Source organism: Lolium perenne, chromosome 5 (genome assembly GCF_019359855.2).
Source record: "Lolium perenne isolate Kyuss_39 chromosome 5, Kyuss_2.0, whole genome shotgun sequence".
NCBI classification, from domain to species: Eukaryota; Viridiplantae; Streptophyta; class Magnoliopsida; order Poales; family Poaceae; genus Lolium; species Lolium perenne.
The window spans coordinates 225,446,195-225,466,577 of NC_067248.2; the positions used below are offsets into that span (position 1 = coordinate 225,446,195).

Consider the following 20,383-nt stretch of genomic DNA (forward strand, 5'->3'; position numbering starts at 1 on the left):
CATGGGAGCCGCTCTTGAAAGTCTGGTTGGCGAGGTAGTTGGTGTACCCATTACCATTCGTTGACAACAACAAACACCTCTCAAAATAATTTTACTCATGTTTTAAAAATGAAAGCTCTAGCGCATGTTAATCCCTGCTTCCCTCTGCGAAGGGTCAATCTTTTACTTTCATGTTGTGTCACCATCCTTTCTTTGAGCACTTTCTTGAGAGCACAACTGTCATTCTTAGTATAATATGCTTGTCCCAAAATATGATTGACTGTGGTATAAATTTGATGCTTTTATCTTTGACAATCTTTATTTCTAGTCTTTCTATGAACCTCAGAGGTGCCTGAGCATTTATGTTTTGCTGATCAAATACGGGCAAGCGAGATACCACTTTATCATATCCTTTTATGAACATTGCAATCCTGCTGATAGACATGATTCACGATGCTTACTATTAATTTGTTGGTACCTTTCCATGATTGACATAGCTATTAGATGATCTTATTTGCATGTATCTTATTATGAATTGCCTAAGTACTTGTCCATATCATGAGAATATTTACATCATATGAACAAATGTGTTCGTGAAAGTTCTTTTATCGCACTCAGTTGTTAACTGAATTGCTTGAGGACAAGCAATAAGCTAAGCTTGGGGGGAGTTGATACGTCCAAAACGTATCTATTTTCCCGAACACTTTTGCTATTGTTTTGCCTCTAATTTGTGTATTTTGGATACAACTAACACGGACTAACGCTGTTTTCAGCAGAATTGCTCTGGTGTCTCGTTTTTGTGCAGAAATTCAACTTTCGGGAAAATCCTCAGAATTTATATCAAAGGGCCTATTTTACCAGAAGAATCACGGAGCCAGAAGGGCAGGCCTGGGGGAGGCCCAGGCCCCCCAGATGCTAGGCCGGCGCGGCCTGGAGGGGGGGGGGGGGGCGCCGCCCTAGCGTGTGGCCCCCTCGGCTGCCCTCTAATGCCCTCCTTTGGACTACTTAAAGGTTTTGATCTAAAAACACGAGAAGCGAAGTCGAAGTCGCCAGAAACCATCCAGTACGCCGCCACCGTCGCGAAACTCCGTCTCGGGACCAGAAACTCCGTTCTGGCACTCCGCCGGGACGGGGAATTGGAGGAGATCATCGCCATCATCACCACCGACGCCTCTCCATCGACCAGCCATGTTTCCCCCATCCATGTGTGAGTAATTCCCCCGCTGTAGGCTGAAGGGGATGGTGGGGATTGGATGAGATTGGTCATGTAATAGCATAAGATTGTTAGGGCATAGTGCCTAGTGTCCGTAATTGGTACTTTGATGATATTGTTGCAACTTGTTATGCTTAATGCTTGTCACTAGGGCCCGAGTGCCATGATCTCAGATCTGAACATGTTATTGTTTCATGATGATATGCATTGTTTTATGATCTTACCTGCAAGTTGTGTACACATGTCGCTGTCCGGAACCCGAGGCCCCGAAGTGACAGAAATTGGGACAACCGGAGGGGAAGGCAGTGATGTGAGGATCACATGTGTTCACTGAGTGTTAATGCTTTGCTCCGGTACTTTATTAAAAGGAGTACCTTAATTTCCAGTAGATTCCCTAGAGGCCCGGCTGCCACCGGCTGGTAGGACAAAAGATGTTGTGCAAGTTTCTCATTGCGAGCACATACAACTATATACGGAACACATGCCTATGGATTGCTTAGTACTTGGACACCGTTTTATTATTATCTGCAAATGCCCAGCTTTGATTGTTACATGAGTTTCTCTCATCCATGCAACGCCCGTCATCCATCCCTGTGCCTACAGTATTTTAATCCTGCTGTTTACTATAATCACTACTGCTGTCTTTGTTCCACTGCTGCTGTTATTTCACTACTGCTACTGCTATAAACTGTTACTACTGATAAACTCTTGCGAGCAAGTCTGTTTCCAGGTGCAGCTGAATTGACAACTCCGCTGTTAAGGCTTTCAAGTATTCTTTGTCTCCCCTTGTGTCGAATCAATAAATTGGGTTTTACTTCCCGCGAAGACTGTTGCGATCCCCTATACTTGTGGGTCATCAGCGGCCACTCCCTCTCCTTCCTTGTTGGAGCGCTTGTCCTCATGTTCTTCATCCTCATCGGAGGAGTACTCTTCTCGAATGATGAAGGCTCTAGGCTTCTTGTTGGAGGAGACCTTGTCGTCATCGGACCTTGGGGAGAACTTGGAGGATCCTTTGGAGAGTGACTTGAACTTATCCTTGCGGATAAGCCTTCCACCATGATCTTCTCTTCTCTCAAACATACAATCCGCGACAAAATGATTCTTGTCGCCGTAATTGTAGCATGTTCTTCCTCTTTGCCCCTCCCTTGGACTCTTGGAGAAACTTCTTGGAGAATCACGTGATCTTCTTGGTCTTGTGTTTCGGGACATGTTTCCATCCCAAAATTTCTTGGCGGCGAGAGCCATGTGCTCATGATAGTTGATCTTGAGATCATCCGGTCCCCACTCAACGGGATCCTCATCACTTTCACTAGCTTCATGCACCTTCATCTTCAATGCAAGGTTGGGCTTGCGGGAGTTGTGGGCGCGAGCAACAAGATCCTCCGCATTCTTCTTGGAAATATCCAAAGCGATGACTTCGCTAAGGACTTCATCGGATGTCATAGCACGTAAGGAGGCGTTTTGGCGGATGGCCGTCAACTTCACTTCCTCATAAGGGAGGAGAGCGTTGTAGAACTTGCGCTTGATCCAATGGTCATCCACGAACGTTGCTCCAAGATCTTGCATTTGCACGGCAAGAGCGATGAGGCGCCAATACATTTCTTCGGGGGTCTCTCCTTCAATCATGACGAAGTTGTCGGACATGTTGTTCACTTCATCAAAACGAGAGCTTTGAATGCTTGCATTTCCAAGGAAGAGCTTCTCAAGTTTGTCCCATGCTTCCTTGGCGGTCTTGAGCGAGCGGATATGAGCGCGGTCCTTGGGCGTGATGGCCATGTGAATCATGTTGATGGCGGTGGCGTTGAGTTGGTCATCCACCACATCTCTTCTTGTCAAGTTCTTTGGATCTCGTGGTGAATAGCCCTCCTCAATGATACGCCAAAGCTCGGTAGAAGTGATGCACACATGAGAACGCATTAAGAATTGCCAATTCTCAAAGTTGTTTGACTCAAGTAATGGTGGTGAACCATGCGACAAGATATGGGGCATAGGTATTGGAACGTTTATGGTGTAATCATTTGGTTGTGGCACCGCATGATAACCCCTAGACGTTCCGCAACCGGTGTGTCATCATCCTTCCCTTTTGTTGAAGTGCCGGTATCCCAAGCCCTTCCTTTTGTGGATCTTTTGTCGCTTGCGCGACAAAATCAACAAGAGGAAGGGGGTTAGCTTTTGGTGGCGGATCCTCGGCACTTGCTTTTGGTGGAGGGTTTGGTTTTTGTACAACCAACTCCATCATCATCGCCTTCATTTGGGCAACGATGGATGACTCCAATTTCTTGAGGTCATCCAACGTAGACGTCGTGGAATCGATGGGCGATGATGGAGCGGGTGGCACAAGGGAAGGTGACCCATTCTTATCCGCCTCTTGTTTGGCCATTTCTTAGGCGGTAAAGCCCGAGCAAGAAAACCTTGCTCTGATACCACTTGAATGGATCGTAGCGAACAAGAGGGGGGGTGAATGGCGCTACGGCAAGTTTTAGTCTTTTTCAATTTTTATGCAACGGAAGGTAAAGGTGAGAACTTTAGCAATAGGGGTGATCCTACAATGAATATCGGACAAGTGCAACAAGTAAAGGAATCAACAAGATAACGAGAGTAAGGAGCGAGACAACCGGGGGCGCGAGGCGAGTCGAGGTTTGTTTCCCGCAGTTCCTTCCACAACAGGAAGTACGTCTGCGTTGAGGAGGTGCTAGTCTCACACAAGAGACTAGACGGCCACACCACGAAGGAAGGCCTCACCTTCTTCCCCGAGAGAGCTCCACGGAGGTGCTCTCCCTCTTCCACTAAGGCACCGGTCGAGGCGGTGATTCCTTCACAAGGTTGGGGCGAGCTCCACACACACAAGGATGTTCCCAACACCCTATGGAGCTAGTACATCACCAAGCTAGACTCCATAGCTGCACATCTCCAATGCTCCACCATAGGAACCCATCTCCAATGCTCCACCATAGGAACCCTTCCAATGCTCCACCAAAGGAACCCTTCCAATGCTCCACCAAAGGAACCCTTCCAATGCTCCACAAAAGGAACTCTTCTCCAATGCTCCACTAAAGGAACCCTACCACCAAGATCCACTAAGGAATAGCTAGTATTGGTGAAATCTCTCTTGGTAGAACTATAGATCGGGGTCTCCTCCACCAATCCTCAAAGTTTGGGCAAGATTGGTTGGATGGGGAAGGAGATCCTCAAGGATTAAGCTCAGCAACAATGGAGGAGGGAGAGGGGGAAGAGATAAAATCGTGTTAGGGAAGAAGGGGCCCTTAAATAGGCTCCTCCAAATCGAACCGTTATGTCCAGTTTTTGCCTAAGCGGTACTACCGCTTCAGGGAAGTGGTACTACCGCTCTGAGTTCGAAATCCCCCAGATCTGGTCAAAGGACGCAGAGCGGTACTACCGCTCGAGTTACCGCTCGAGTTACCACAACAGGGTCCAAACCTTACTGGACTCGAAGCGGTACCAGGGCGGTACTGCCGTAACTCGTTTACGGTACCTGGGCGGTACCGTGAGCGGTACTACCGCTCGTGAGCGGTACTACCGCTCCAGGTACTGGAGAGGTACCGCAACTTGTACTGTGGGTCAGTTTCGTCTCAGAACTCAGAGCGGTACCGTGGGCGGTACCTATAGGGGTAGCGGTACTACCGCTACAGGTACCGGTAGTACCGGCCTGGCTAAAACTGGTTTTCTTCCCTTTTTCTCTCCAACCATGTTACCTCGCCAAACACACACAAACCCAGAAAACCTATCAACTACGCTTCAGTCTTCCGATCTTGACGTATCCAGCGAGGTCACCGTGCACTTGCAAATCTAACAATGATACTCAAGGCACACGGTAAGATTACTCAAGTGTTGTCATCAAACACACAAAACTTGGGGTGTGAATTTTGCTCTTACACTTCCACCTTTTCCATGTGTTGTGCAACATCTGATCAAAAGGCGTGTAGGAAGAAACTCAATAAATTCCTTCTTAGACCATGGATCAAGAATAACTAGTATACAATTTGCTAAGTAAGACTCAACCCAATGCTTGTTAAACTTCTCTTGCATACCAATATTTACTTACTGACTCCATTTCTAGAAACCATTTTAAATAAGGGGTTTGGACTTCTAGCAAACTCCACAAAACCAGTATATTCAACGATAGAGAAGGGCATCTCATCTATGACTATCATTCGTGCAAGAAATTGTATAGATAATTTCTGATCAAACTCCCAATTCTTAAGCACGGTTTAATGAGGAGAAGGCACTGAAAACTACAACTTTTGCAGAATGAGATGTAGAGATCTAACCTTATTGGACAAGTGGCCAAGTGTCTACGGACACCACTTGTCCCCACAACTCGTCCACCTGGCAGAAATTCATTGCAATGCTTACGGTCAGCTTCCACAAGTTTTCCACTATCATAACGGGGAATAAAATCCAACCAAACTTAGGAAGTTAACCTGCATAATTTGTGTCGTAGTAAAGGTAGTAGATACCATTTGTAAGATCATTGCCACTAAGATTAAAAATAAATAGTTGTTGCAGGTGTATGAACATTTGTAAATCAGCTCACCACGTGAATGAATTGTTTTTGAATCAGCCAATAGAGAAGTCTATGGAGACGGTGACCTCGATGTAAATGGCGGACTCAGCGCAGAAGGCGGACTTCACAAACTTGTGGAAACTAAATGGGAATAGATGGGTTCAATTAGTGTTAAGACTTATGCATGTTCAGCTATCCGATGACGAGGATGTTTTCTGGTGGAACCTAACACCCTCAGGGTTATTTATTGTTAAATCTATGTACATTGACTTGCTAACTGGACATATAGTCTATCTCAAGAATTATATTTGAAAAATTAATGTACCATTTAAAATCAGAATTTTTATGTGGTTCCTCCATTGTAAGGTGAACCTAACCAAAGATAATTTAATTGAACGGGATTGGAAGGGATGTTCTAAATGTTTTTGTTTTTGTGATCAAGATGAGATAACACAACATTTGTTTTTACATGTCCTTTCGCAAGAATTCCTTAGAGAATTATTTTTATGAATTTCAATATTTCACTGCTGACTAATATTACAAAAAATTTCGGGAATTGGTTAAACAGGATGACGAAAAAAGATAAAGGACACATTAGAGTTAATGTGTGCCCTTTACTATGGGCCATTTGGCATGTCCGTAACGATTTTATCTTTAACAAAAGGAATTTTCCACCATTTATGCAGGTTAACCCTTTTGTTACGCACGGGATCCATACATGGTCCTATCTCTAGTCGGCGGAAGCGCGCCATGACATAGATATTGGGTGCAACCGTTTGGCAATGGTAACAGGAATTTTTACAGCAGGTGCGGTTGGCGGTCCGAGAGGCGCCATGCATGAAGACTCATTGCCGTTTTTTTTTTTTTGCTTCTAGTTATTTTAAAGTAGCTTATCCATGTTGAGACTTTTAATGATCCGTGATTTGTAATAATTTGTAACTTTCCGTACTTTTCAGATAATACAATAAAGAGCCGTATGCATCGATTGATCCAGAGGCAGGGATGCCCCATTTCGAAAAAAAAACTCTGTGGGCAAGGCCCGACACTTGATGTAGCTTCTTCCTTCAACTTTCTCTCTTTTCCTTTTCTCTTGGCTTTCTTCTCCAATTTGAGGTTGTCTTGGATTTTCGTCACTCTAGTGAGCGGTGGTTGGATGCGATGCTTATCCTCTCCCTTCCTTCGTGTGCAATGTCCGAAAATGACCCATGGCCATAACGCTAATTGGTAGCGGGGAACTTGCACATGTTTGGGCCGCCTAAAAGGATTTAATAGACTGTCTTCTCACATCCCACATAAGGAGGATATCCAACAACTTGTAGATGTGTCCTAGGAAGTTTGTAAAAGCTTGGAAATCGCCTCAAGATCTATCATTGTGGAAGAGCTCATACTTGGTTTGGTGAGCTCACATAAAAGAAAACTAGATCAAAGGGATTGTTGTGGGCTTTTTCATGGCTCACATAAAAGAAGTCCCCTTAGGATATGAAAATTTAGGACACATCGTCTCGTGCGCGTTTTCACCACTATCATCTCTAGTGAATCGCGATTACTTCACCTATACTGTACTTTTCTTCTATACTTGTTTTCTAGTGTTATTTCGCCATATAAGATTGTTTACCTAGTTGCGTTTTAGATAATCCAATTTATATCCGCAAGTTTCCTAAAGCAAGCGATCAGTTTAAAATTTGTATGTCTAGAGTGTGGACTCACAGCATGCATCCAGAACCCAGAGGCAAAATGAGCTAATTAAGGCATGGATCAGAGGAGTACACCGATTGATCGATCATTACCCTAGTACACTAATTATCTAGATCCATGACAAACACGGTACCACGACGACATTTTTTTGACATGTTTCACTTTCCTCTGCTGACCCTCTCCACTACTCCAGTAGGCACCGGCTAGCCGCTAATTTAGCTTGCAACACTTAAACGGTCCTTGAACCCTTTATCCAAGCGAACGAACAACGATGATCCATGCATATATATGTGGCTAAATCCATGGATGGATGGATGAATGGATGGATGGATGGATGGATGGATAGGTAAAATTAGTTGTGAGGGCCGCCATGGTGGTGCTCTGGCGGCGTCCTGGCGCGGGAGACCCAGAGAGAGCTGAGCGCGCGGAGGCGGTGGAAGTAGTCGGCCATGGCCAGCAGCGAGCGCGCCATCTGCCGCGTCGTCAGCACCTGGTGCAGCCGGTGCAGCGTCTGCTGCCTCAGGTTCTCAGCCTGCACACATATCCACATCCATGCAACGACCATTAGTTCATTAGCGTCTATCGTATACACACCAGATCAATGGGCGGCATAAACAATCTATGCATGCACCTACTATGCCCAACATGGAAACTAAAAGTTCAGTGAACAAATCAACCCTGGATGCATCTTAAACAATGTCCTAGATCATGTTTGTAAGCCTTTCGTGATCGTGTTTCTATAGTTGGCCACGCCTTTCGATCTTCTCAGGCTATCAGCTGTCCATTCTTGGGATGGCGACAGTCGGGTGCTTTTAAAAAAAAAGTTGAGAACCTAATCCATGTACATGCATCTAGACTGTCAGTACTAGCCGCCTGTTCCAACTTGACTTGTAGCTAGCTAATTCTGTTTAGTTAATCAAATGCAGTGTCGATCTCAGTTAGGTGAACTAATATCCATTGCACCATATCGATCAAGTGTCAACTAACCAACACATTGTTCTCTCAATTAGCTGAAGCTCTAACCGAACCACTACAGTGACAGCAAACAGTGACAGGAAGTGCAGTTTGATTAATTCAAAGATCTCGTAGCCAGAAAATGCATTGACCTGGCTGAGATTCAGAATGGTAGTGACTAGGACGCACTGACCTGTCGCACGAATCCTTCGAGCGTGGAGAGCTTGTGGATGGCCAGCCCCATCTGTCCCATGTAGTTGGCGACGTTGGGGGTGCAGCCGAGCGCGTCGGCGATGACGGTGTCGGAGAGGGACTGGTAGAGCGCGTCGAGGCCCTGGCTGAGCGCCTCCTCCGTCTCCAGCGCCGACTGCTGCAGCCCGTACACCCCCACGATCTGCTGCTCCGTCAGCGGCTCCACGTGCCCAAGCAGCATCTGCATTCACTCATCAGGTTAACTGAAGATCGAAATTAGTGAAATAGCGGCGTTGCCACAAGCATGAGGAGGACAAGAACTGGACGCCGGTCGTCCCGCCATTAATGTTGCCCCGGCCAGGGCGTGTCGCACGCACGCACGCGGCCGGCCATCGATCGCGATCTGCTGCATGCGCCGCGGAGACGACGGAGATCGAGGGCTAGCTACAGCTCTTCAATGCGCGCGGCGGGAGGGAATCGCCCGGCCAGCCCCGGATTCATGGGAGGTTCCCCCTACACCTAGAGCTAGCTGGAAACGAGAGGATTCCTGCAGGCTCGCGTCACCCGGCGCCGAAATGCGCATGATGATCTAGCCCAATTTACCATACCGACTCCCTCTTGCGCGACTTGAATGCCGCGATCGAGACATGCATGGGCGTCAGTTCCGGCCGGATATACTATGTAGCTAGTCGTTTCCCAGGCGAGCTACCCATGCGAACAAGTTTGAGATGTGTGGATGAGCATTTGATTTTGGTGTATCCATGTCGCAATCTTGTGAAAGGTGCTACTAGCTGGGCAGATGGCTATGGAAGTACTCCCTCGAAATAAGGCGTTCTCGATTTACGTGTTTTTTTTGTTTTGTTTGATCAAGGATTGATTCAAATATATAAAGATTGTTTGTATGAAATTAACATCATTAGAAATTGTTTTTCAATACGAATCCAGCGATACTAGTTACATATGATACAATCAATATTTTGTTGCTCAATTTTTATGGTCAGCGTTCGTCTTAAAATAAGCGTGGGCCTTATTCCTTGGACGGAGGTAGTATGGAGTATGCACGCTATTGACAAAAATGCATTTAAATTTACTGAAATTGCACATTCTAATTTTGAGCTTATTTTAACTATATGATGTACAATTTCAGGTGATTGAGGTTTACCGTATTTCAGACAATTAGGGAATTAGCACGAACGTACCCGTAAAAGAACATGCACAAACATTTACTACTCCCTCCGATCAATAATACTTGTCGCCAAATCACATGTATCTAAACAAGTGTGTCTATTTACTCGTTTCAGCGACAAGTACTATAGGTCCAAGAGAGCACCTTTGTTCTAGCAAAGGTGAAATCAAACTTCTCTATCTTTGGCCACTAATCGATAATAATTTACTTAGATTTATTAGATAGAATTTATACCAATCGGATTTATATTAAAACAAGGATTCCCTAAATAAATTTATACTAGCTATATATACTTTCATATTCATACAACGATTAACGGAAAATATTATGGCTGGTTGGAGACTTTGCGAGATCTGGATTTTCAAAATTAATGATCAAAGACTCGAAGTTTCTGATGGAAGTAATTTATAGATAAATTCATGGTCAGCAAAAAAAATGCTCTACACCCATTTGCTTTTCCCTCTTAAAAACCAAAAACAAAATGCTCTACACCCATATGGCAAGGCCTCTTGTGTCTGATTGGTTTTCTTCGTGACTAACTGCTATACATACCCAGAGTAAACTTTTTTTTTGCTTGGAATAACCCTTTTAATTAGTAAGTTAGTAAAATCTACATTTCATAGATAGTCTAGAGCAAATAATTTTTGTCCCTGCAAATTTATGGTAAACATTGTTTACGCTTTTTTTCTACAGGATATTCATTTTAGTGGTTTTCCATAGAAGCCAAAAATCACGGCATAATGTTAGGCGAAAAGAGCTTGTCACGTTTATCCATTTGATGTCGTCGTGCCACTTGCGACCGAGAGTCCGAGACAGATGGTGCCGGTGACTGACGAACATCTAGGGCGGCTAGGGCTAATATGATCTGAAGAAAAGCAAATCCTGACGTCGTACCTTAATGACCTCGGAGGGTCGGAATCCGCCGAGCCACAGGAAGCAGCGCTCGGCGGGGCTCCTCCAGACGCCGGAGATGAGGTGGAAGACGTCGCCCTTGATGACGGTGTCCTTGATGGTGAGCACCTCGTCGTGGTGCGCCAGGCAGCTCTCCACGTACATCTGCAGCTCTCCCTCAGGCAGCTGCTGCTGCAGCGCCGCCCGCAGCTCGTACATCAGCCGGGAGTGCTCCTCCTGCCACCGCCCGTACTCCACGTCGAACATCGCCGCCTCTGCATGCCAATCCATTCATTCAGTTTTTACATACATCAGCATGTATGCGACTTCAGTTACGAGTCTGTAGATGCATGGATGGGAATTACCTGAGCTGAGGCCGTCGATGCCGCCCAGCCCTTTCCCGGTGAGGCCTTGCTCGGCAAGGAGGTTGCTCCCTGGGTAGAACACTCCCTGCACATACATCATATCCACATGAATGTGCAATGCATAAAGATTGGAAAGAAAAAATGAGAGATCCTATTTGCGATAGGCTTTAATCAATTTCATCATAGATTCAGTTGGTTGCTGGCCGGTGCAAATACCTGAGCTCTTGCACTGTGGAGTTCTTGCTCGATCTGGGCCAGCCTGATCCTGCTGGACTCAAGTTGCTGGATATATGCCTGTTGAATTGCATCCAAGAGAGAGAAAACAGTCAGTTAATTGACACGGTGGAGTGCCGGCATTATATTGTCGATCATTGATACAAGAGTTCCCTTTCTGTCGTTGTTTTATGTGTTTGTTTCTTTCCATTCTGGTGTTAACTGTTGCTTCACTCACCTTCTTCCTCAGCCTGCTCTTCCTTGCCGCCTCCCTGTTCTGGGCTAGCCTTCTCAGCGTCTGCATTTTGTCGATCACCAAAGAGTCAGCAACATATCGAGCACTGCAGATATTTAGTTTTGCAAAAGACATGACGATTCATTAACATCATAAATCTATTACTTTTGGATCGCGTTCACCGGTGGATAAGCTCCGCTTGTGTTCCTTCTGCAACCACCAAAGGGGAACAATGTACAGCGTTAGCTATTAAATTAACAAAATCTAGCTATGAGGCAGGCAGGTTTGTTAATTAGGTGGTTCAGTAGTTAACTACTCTCACTGACTCACTGACCTTGGTGACCGGCTTGACATCCTTGCCGACTCCTGCAGAATGCTCAGCAGCGAAGCCGGGTTGTTGGTGCTGCAGGTGGTGGAGGTGATGGTGATCCTGCTGCTGCTGCCTCCTGCTCCCAGCTGCCAGCTCCTCCATGGCCGCCGCAGCCGCGTGCTGCTGCTGTTGGTGGTGATGGTGATCAGGTGACGACCTCGGCATCTTGGATCCCACGGGCGCTGGCGACAGGACTAGGCTAATCTCCCCCTACCAATCACACATCACAACTATGTCAATCCAACAGCAACCAAACAGCAGCGACAAATCGAACCAATCAAGGGTGAGATATGCGTAGTTGTGTGTACCTTGGGTGACGGCTCAACGTGCATCGGCTGGGAAGGGAAGATGTTGAGGGTCTCTGCATCCATGAACGACCAAGGCAGACAGAAGGGGTGAGCAAGTGAGCAATGGCCTGATGTGCTGATGGAGCCGAGAGGGCTCGCGTACATATACACCGCTGCTGAAGCTCTATGAGGGGAGAGGGAGCTCTCGTTCTCATGCAGGCAAGAACAAAATAATCATGGCGGGACGCGTACAGTGGCTGGCTGGGAGCTAGCGCTAGCTTCCAGTACGAGCTGAGGCCTGGCACTGGCAAGACACGAGAAAGCTGGGGCTGGGGTACGGGGAGATACGGGGCACAGCTTAGGCATGCATGCTCCTGCCTGTGCTGTGCTCGAACTGGAGTGGATAGGATCGGGTCAAACAGACTCTATATGCAGCAGAGATGGACACATGCAGCTCAGGCAGGCAAGGTGCCAAGCCAGCCATTGCAGGCGTGGCTGTACTCGGCTGCTGCTGGCTGTAGTGTACTGGTGGTGGTGTCCGGCCGGAGGAGGGAGATCATCCCCTCTGCGTGCATGTACTCTCCTGCCGCGGCCACATGCAGCGCGATCGATCGCCAGGGAAATCATTGAGCAGTTTGTTACATGTCACAGTCCGACCGCCCAGATCGAGCACAAAGGTAGAGAGAGGAGAAGAGTAGTGAGAGAGTGTGTGTGTTTTGCTGGGTGCCATATGCATCCATGGCGGCCGGACGGCGACTTTGAGCAAGCATATGCGGTGGTGTCGATTCCATGGTCCTCTCCAAGGCAGGGTACTGCAGATTTGCAGCAGAGATCCTGGCCGGTCAAAACGTAGTACCTGCTGCAGCCTGAGAATCTGCTAGCGGAAAAAGATGCGCCTTTCTGCATGCACCAGATCAGAGCTAAGATACATCTCTGTCTCTACTCCCATCTACATCTACACTCCTCTTCCTACAAGTGCCAAAGACACATCTATTTCTGAGCTTACCTACACTTCCATTAATAACCAATCTTACTCCGCATATGACTGACGAACTGGAAAGCATATAAGACCAAGCAACTTTAACTGACACTTTATGAAGTACACTGGTAACTTGCATTTGACTAATTGACTCGGAAGAACTGGAAACGGAAAATATACTGGAATCAATTGCACAAGATTACTTTGACCAGCTATTTTGTATGTTTCCTGGGCACTTACGCCGTTGTTCATGCTGCTGCGAGGAGGCATGGCCGCCATGGCCATGGTCGAGGTACATGAACAGCGCCTGGTCCAGCTCCCCCAGCTGGTCATACGCCCCCGACGCCTCCTTGTTGCTCCTGCATCGATCCATGGCGGTGCGGCACGAATTAATTCAATAGACATGTGCATGGCGAGATCGATGATCGATGATCATGAGGAGCTGTGTGTAGAACGGAGGCATGCACGGGGTTCGAGGGGCAACACATCATCATGAAATCATGCTGCGCTAGTGTATAAGCCTATGTATGTGTGATGCTATTATTATTATCGCCTGGTCCAACCCCTCTTCTCTGCTCTGCAGGAGTGGGAACAGGAGGATATTGTGGAATCTTCTCTAGCCTTTATGGACTAGTGGCAGGCATTTATTTTTTGGCAGCCCAGGAAATATGGCAAGTCCCGAAATTTCATGTGTGCAAGATATGCTCACTGAAAAAAATGTAATCATGAATGGACCGGTATACACTACTACTGCCCCATCTGGTGGTATATATGTCTATCAGTTACTCGTAATTTTTAATTGTGACGAGTAGCACATATAATACTATCATGTCCTAGCTAATTAATTATGAGTGTTCTTGTTGTCCTTCAGTAAACAATTAGTGCGCCCCTAATATTTAAAGGGGAGACTAGTGAGTTGTTAATTTCCACAACAATTCAACTATTTGAACCAAACAATGAACAAAAAACAATTCAACTATCTGGCCCCAATTATCAGAGCACAACAATTCAACTTCCTGAAGGCCCCGATTATCAGAAGAGGATACTTCAATTATGTGCCTAGCTCGATCTATAAAGAAGAAGTAGACAATTTTAAACCTCCAAAACAAAATCCGCTCATGCATCATCTGGAATTTCTCCTCTTGGAGTAAAACATAAAGAAATAAAGAAGCAAGAAATTGCGAAGTACTTCGATTTGTCATTCCACAACCATGCCTAATCTAAGAATCACTTGACTTTCCAATAGCTTCCACCAGCAAGCAAAGGAGAAATCATCAACATGTATGTAAAGTTCAGTACAAGAAGGCCCCCTAGCCTTTTTCTATTAGCTAAGATCATGTTGATTTCTCAAGAAAGGGAAGAAGATAAGAAAGGCAAGAAGGATCATGGCCGGAGCATGTGAATCACAGAGATCAAGCAAAGAAACAAGAACCAAACAATACAAGGCAAGCAATCCAGTCGAACTTGTCTCCGGACTCGGATCAATTCGAGCGATCAAGAAATTCAGAGTGGATAGGTGCAAACAATTAAACAGGAATCAAAATTCAATTCAGTTCAGTTGAGAACCGCACATGAAGCTCGCAGCTGCCGCGTGCATGGAGGAGGAGGAAGACGAGGAAGGAGGGGCAGCATGATGATGTTGTTGTTGTTGGTGGTGATGGGGGCTCATCCCGAAGGAGATGTTCATCTCGTGATGCTGTTGCCTGATGATCTCCTGCTGATCATGCTGTCCCTGGCTGCCTGCACTCATCATCTCCAGAGAGACACGCAGACACCGACCGACGACACACCACACAGGGGCTATATCTTCCTCTCTCCCTCTCTGTGTCTCCGCCTACGTATGTATATCTAGGGAGACCTAAATACAGTTTGACTCTAGGAGGGCCGGGCTAGCTGCCAAGGCACCACCTCTATCTTTCTAGCTATCTTCTCCACACCAGCAAACTACCCAGGCCGGCAGGCCGCACGAACCTCGACCGATCTATCTCTCTATCCAGGAGACCCTAGGTCGTGATGGCGCCTTGGAACCTAGCTCGCTAACAAACTACTACCAGTTCTCCTCCTCTCCTCCCTTCGCCTCTAATGATGTTCTTGTCTATATGTATCTTCCTTTGCTGCGTGTAGGTCTATGGGTTCCAGAAGGGCTGAGAGGCCATTAATGGCGAAACAGACTTTCTGTTTGGCTCCATGCCCTCTAGCAACTAATGGCGCGCTTACAAACAGCCGACTTTTTCTCCACCTCTTCCTCTCCGTTTCTTTGCTTGCTTTAACCCCTCTCTCTATTCTCTGTGTAAGGGGGCAGGTGAAGCACAACTGCACAATACGTTGCCACTTTTGATTTTTCTTTTGTGTCTCTACCTGTTTTTGCACCGAAATCCTCGTTCCCTCCATTTTTGTATCTCTCTCTCCAAATGACATGGTAGCAAAACTTTGCTGCTTTCTCTGATGATAAATAGATCGTCTAAAACCTCTACTTTGAAGTTCAAACGCTGATTCCCTCGTTCCTATCCAAGCTTTAACCTCGCTGACCTAACATGCCAGATATCATATATCTTTGGGATAAGAACGTCATCGAGCTTACCAATATTCATGCCGGCACTTTCAGTTTAGGCTGCCTTTGAGTTTAGCTCGCTGTCTGTGTGTTTGTGGGCTGCCGGCAAATCCTTGATTAGCTATTCTTTCGGTTTTGTTGCTTTGGGCTAAGCTGTATGCCACAACATGGTTATATAAACGTGTGGAACCTAAGGGTTTTATTAATTTAAAGTCGGGCAGTGAGGGCCTTTTATCTAAAAACATATTCATACCCGTACCTTCATCGACAAAATATCCTTCTAGCTAACCTCTATTCACGGGCTCGCCGACTGCAATTGCAAGGATGATTTCTTCGCACAGCTAATCACTCGAAATCCACTCGCGCGATAACAATCACTACAGGAAATCGATGCTTTGCCGTGTAGCTGTAAGTGCACGGCAAAGCCTTTGCCGTGCAACCTTACACGGCAAAGATCGAACGGCAACAATCATGGCATGTGACAAAAATTTAACCTTAATGGATAGTACTAGGGAATTTTAACAAAAAATTACATGGCACGTGACAAAGCAACAACAACATCAACAGGAGCTGAAGAAATTTAGAGCTGCCCTGCAAAATAGAAGATTCACTTGGTCACATGAGCGTCAAAACCCAAGGATGATCAAGCATGATGGTGTTTTTTGCAATGAGGAATGGGAATTTGCTAATCGAGTACAACTAGGAACACTAAAGGGATTTGGATGATTCGTCAAAAGGAAATAGGTTAATTAAAAGTTTGTTAAAAGTTTCAGGTTTTAGTTCAAATGGTTGGGTGGAAAATGTCACTAGAGACCCTTAAAAGTGTGAAGATACGTGGCATGTGTCAAATTGCATCTTTATAGTCTTGAGTCATAGGTTTTCGTAGTAACAAGAGGGGATCTTAGCAAACGAGAGGAAAAGAACCCATTGCAAAAGTTCCCAAAGTTTTCCTCCCAAAATCCACAATTTTTCTCCAGTATCAAGTTTTATTATTTCCTCAAACTTCCGAACAACCTTGTCCCAGTACCTCGGACCTAGTGAGATTGAGAGATTGGCAGGATAACCGTTTAGATGTGTCTCAGTTCCTGTTGGTACTACAGAGTTGGTAGTTTGTTGACACATATTTCCAACATATATAATGATATGTCCATGTTTTATATTGATTATTAGGGATTTACCAAAGATCTGCTTTATTTGGGTTATAACTCGGCTAGACAGGAAAATCCTTTTTGTGTATTTTTACTTTTAGGGACCTTAACGAAGTCAAATTGAGCTACGATTTCGGGATGTCAATATTTATCAAGAGAAGCATATAGATCACTTGGACCTCACGAGATGGGCCAGGAGGGCCAAAAGAGGCCTGGTAGCGCGCCCAAGCAGGGAGGGCGCGCTACCCCCTCTATTTTCCCCCTCGGCTGTCTGATTTGCCTGATTCTTTCGCCCACAGACTTAATTTGACCTAAAAACCCAGATATGTATATATGACTTCGCGATTCTTCCTCGAGGAGAGCACGGTGGAAACAGAGAAACACCAAAATAGAGCCAGAACGAGCGAAGATTGGAGGGGGCAAACCCTGTCGGAGCCGCCGCCGGAGGGATCTGCACCTACTCCAACATCTCCACCATGATCACCATGATAAAGAGGGGGTAGTCCACCTATGGACTATGGATTTGTGGAAGTAGTTTGATCTACCTCTCTCTTGTTCTTCATAGATTGTAGTACCATATGAGCTGCCCAACATGATTATGGTCATATATGTAATTCGTATGTGGTGGATCTTTATTCTATGATATTGATACACGAGATTGGAACCTATTGTGTGTAAGATCTATTGATATATGCATATCATGCACCCTGTTCTTAAGTGCTTGTTCTGATCTAACTTTTATGCAAGAACATGTATGGGGAGAAGTGTGTATTAGATGGAGTAGCATGGTTGTGGTGATTGAATAGTGACAAAAAATTCACGATCTACTGTGGTATTTAACTTTCTTTTGTTGCCTCACTAGGGATAAATTGAATACATGTGATATGTTTATCATGTGACATTGTGATAATCTTGTTAGTTCAAGGTATCATATTTGATATTCAATCATTATGTCCTATTGTTTAAGGCTATACTCCGTTGATTCTTAATTCAAGATTGCTTGGAGTTTTTCCTTTCTTGAGGAGTATAAGAGAGATGTGTTGCATCATCTCTATTTTAGTATGTTAGGATGTAATGCCCATGAATGCTCATCAAACACATATTGAACTTCCACCAATATAATGACATTGATTAATTGTTAGTGTTCACTACAACTTAAAAAGAGAGTAGACAAGTGAACCCATGAACCTCGGTCTGTTTAAATCACTAGAAACACATTTCTGACACTTTTACCTTGCTTTGCATTTTATACTATTATTTAATCCGAAAATACCAAAAATACTATCTTCACATACACACACAAAACCCAAACATCCTTAGCCTCTACTTGCTTTTATTTAGTTCACTTAAGTTATTTATTTTACTTCTTACTTGTATTTTCTGTTATTAATATGAAACCTTGTGTTTGACTATGACACGGTGGAGTTGGGGACACAAGGTAAGAACTTTATTTTGTAGGTTGCTAGAAGAGGAGAGAAAGAAGACAACTTCTAAGCCAATTCCCTAAGAGTTCGATATAAGCCATCGAGTCGCCCTTGTGGGGAAATACGCTTGCTACAACACTCTGCACTTGGAGTCCCAATGAATTGGTACACACCGATTATTTCCATCGGGAGGGTATCCCAAACCCTAGCCACCTCTCCCCTCTCTGCTCCTCCACCTCTCGCGCGCAATGCTTGTCGATTTCCCCTGCCTCTACCTCTCCCTCTTCCTTGCCGGATCAAGAAGGAGGAGATGACGTTGAGTCATACGTGTGTACATCTCAAAAGCACCACTCATTGCGGTGTTGGATCGATTGGATCATGGTGAGGAGATCTACATCAAAAATTTCCCCTTACATTCTTCAACAACATGAAGATCTTATCTTATCATTACTTGCATGAAGATCTTATCTTATCATTACTTGCATCTTCCTAGTGTTGTATTCGTCCCAAAAATATTATTGTTTTTGATGTGTTACAGTTTAATGCACTGCAAACTATATATTACAGGTTACACAAAAGAAATAGCTCAGTGCAAACAGTTGAACCAAAATAATCATGATTGATGAGAAACATCTTAATAAAATAGAGATATATCTATGACCATTGCCAAAAAAGGGTCATCATCGGTGATTGTAAAAATAGTTGCTGCCAAAGATCCCTTGACATCATATATAGGTTCCTGGCAACGAGCCCTTTCTCCGTCTTGTAGGGTTTCTTACCCCTATCCGTAGGGTCGCTCTATACTAGTGTATGTGTTCATACTAGTGTTACAAGATACTCAACATAGACTGATACTTCAAGAGATTTTTGGGGGTTTGGGTATGTTGTGTATACTTGGTTTATATGAGAACTTCACCATATGATAAGGATGGTTATTTCAATGAACAAATAAAATCCTCTTGATAGTACGGTTGATCCTATGACTCAAAGCTATAGAAAAAACCATGTTTCAAAGGTGATTCTCTCTTGGTCTTCTGGTACGGTGGATCTACTTGGTTATTCAAGTTGGTATCCGTGCCTTCAATTCTTGAACCTCTATCTGTGGTGACCCAACATACCAGTACATGTTGTAGTATGCTAGTCGTTAACATAACAGATGCGAAGTACCATTCCGCAAATATTACATCTCTCAGAGTGATACAACAGAAACATAGCTGGTCTTTATTTCACTCACTTAATATTACAAGCCATGTATGTACATCACAATGGAGCTCCTCCTAGGTCCAGAGAGGATAACTTGGTAATGCTAGATGAACCTTACTTAACTTATAAACTAACGGTAGCAGTAAACTAAGTACCATTACGACTCGAGCAGCTTTTATCTATAGAGTTTGGTGCTGCTCGACTGCTACTAAATTGTGGTGCCCAAGTCTCGGTTTTTTCTGGAACCTCCTCCGTGACGTAGGCGATCAGGAAGTCCACCCCGTCTACTCCTCTTGACAGGTCTGGTTCTTCATAGCAGATGTCCTCTCCTCCTTCAACTCCGTCAGTGGCCTCCTCCAGGTTTTTCAGGTAATCTAAGCAGGGGGTTCAAAGAGGTATGACTACGAGCGTACTCAAAAAATTCATTATAGGAAAGAGGTGTTTGATGTACTAACTACAACACTAAACCAGAAAATCATAGGCCAATGCAAGTTTTTGTAAACATTTCTTCAAAGGTTGATTTTATTCTGAAAAGCTATGTCTGCTAGCCTTCACCGGGTGTCTAGAACTTCATGGAGTTCCTTTCCGGCCCCGTTCACAGTTCCAAAACCCGGAACATGGAGTGACAAGCCACAATATGGCACACTCTGCAGTGGTGTGTTACTGTACCCATAAGAGATCTTATCCTTGTTACTAACCGGGCTCGAGATTCCGTCCACACTTCCTTGGTGTGAGGCCCAGTAAAAGATCCTAGCCAATCATTGCATTTCTCCGTGACCCTGCACAACCACCCATGTTGTAGTTCCGACCTTGGATCCTCGCCCCTTCTCCTCTCTCTTCTCCCCTTCGTCTCCTTCCTCTAGAGCTACTGGCCTGGTTCCCCTCTTTGGTTACTGGCATGTTGCTGCTGCTGCTACTGGTCGTGTAAATTCTTAGTTGGGCTTGCTCTAGCAGTTGCTGCTTGGTTCATCAC

The 20,383-nt window shown here is 45.1% G+C and overlaps 1 protein-coding gene across 1 annotated transcript; it reads right to left on the reverse strand.

Moving 5' to 3' along the window:
- Positions 1–7,443: 7,443 nt before the first annotated feature.
- Positions 7,444–15,329, reverse strand: LOC127302101 (transcription factor TGA2). The gene is made up of 11 exons (XM_051332462.2): positions 14,656–15,329; positions 13,325–13,443; positions 12,127–12,179; positions 11,783–12,028; positions 11,614–11,658; positions 11,452–11,511; positions 11,217–11,294; positions 11,001–11,085; positions 10,639–10,910; positions 8,560–8,799; positions 7,444–7,944 (listed from the first exon to the last, which is right to left on the reverse strand). Exons 1-11 carry the CDS (start codon positions 14,835–14,837, stop codon positions 7,765–7,767), a joined length of 1,560 nt encoding a protein of 519 aa, XP_051188422.1. The 5' UTR covers positions 14,838–15,329; the 3' UTR covers positions 7,444–7,764.
- Between the last annotated feature and the right edge of the window lie 5,054 nt (positions 15,330–20,383).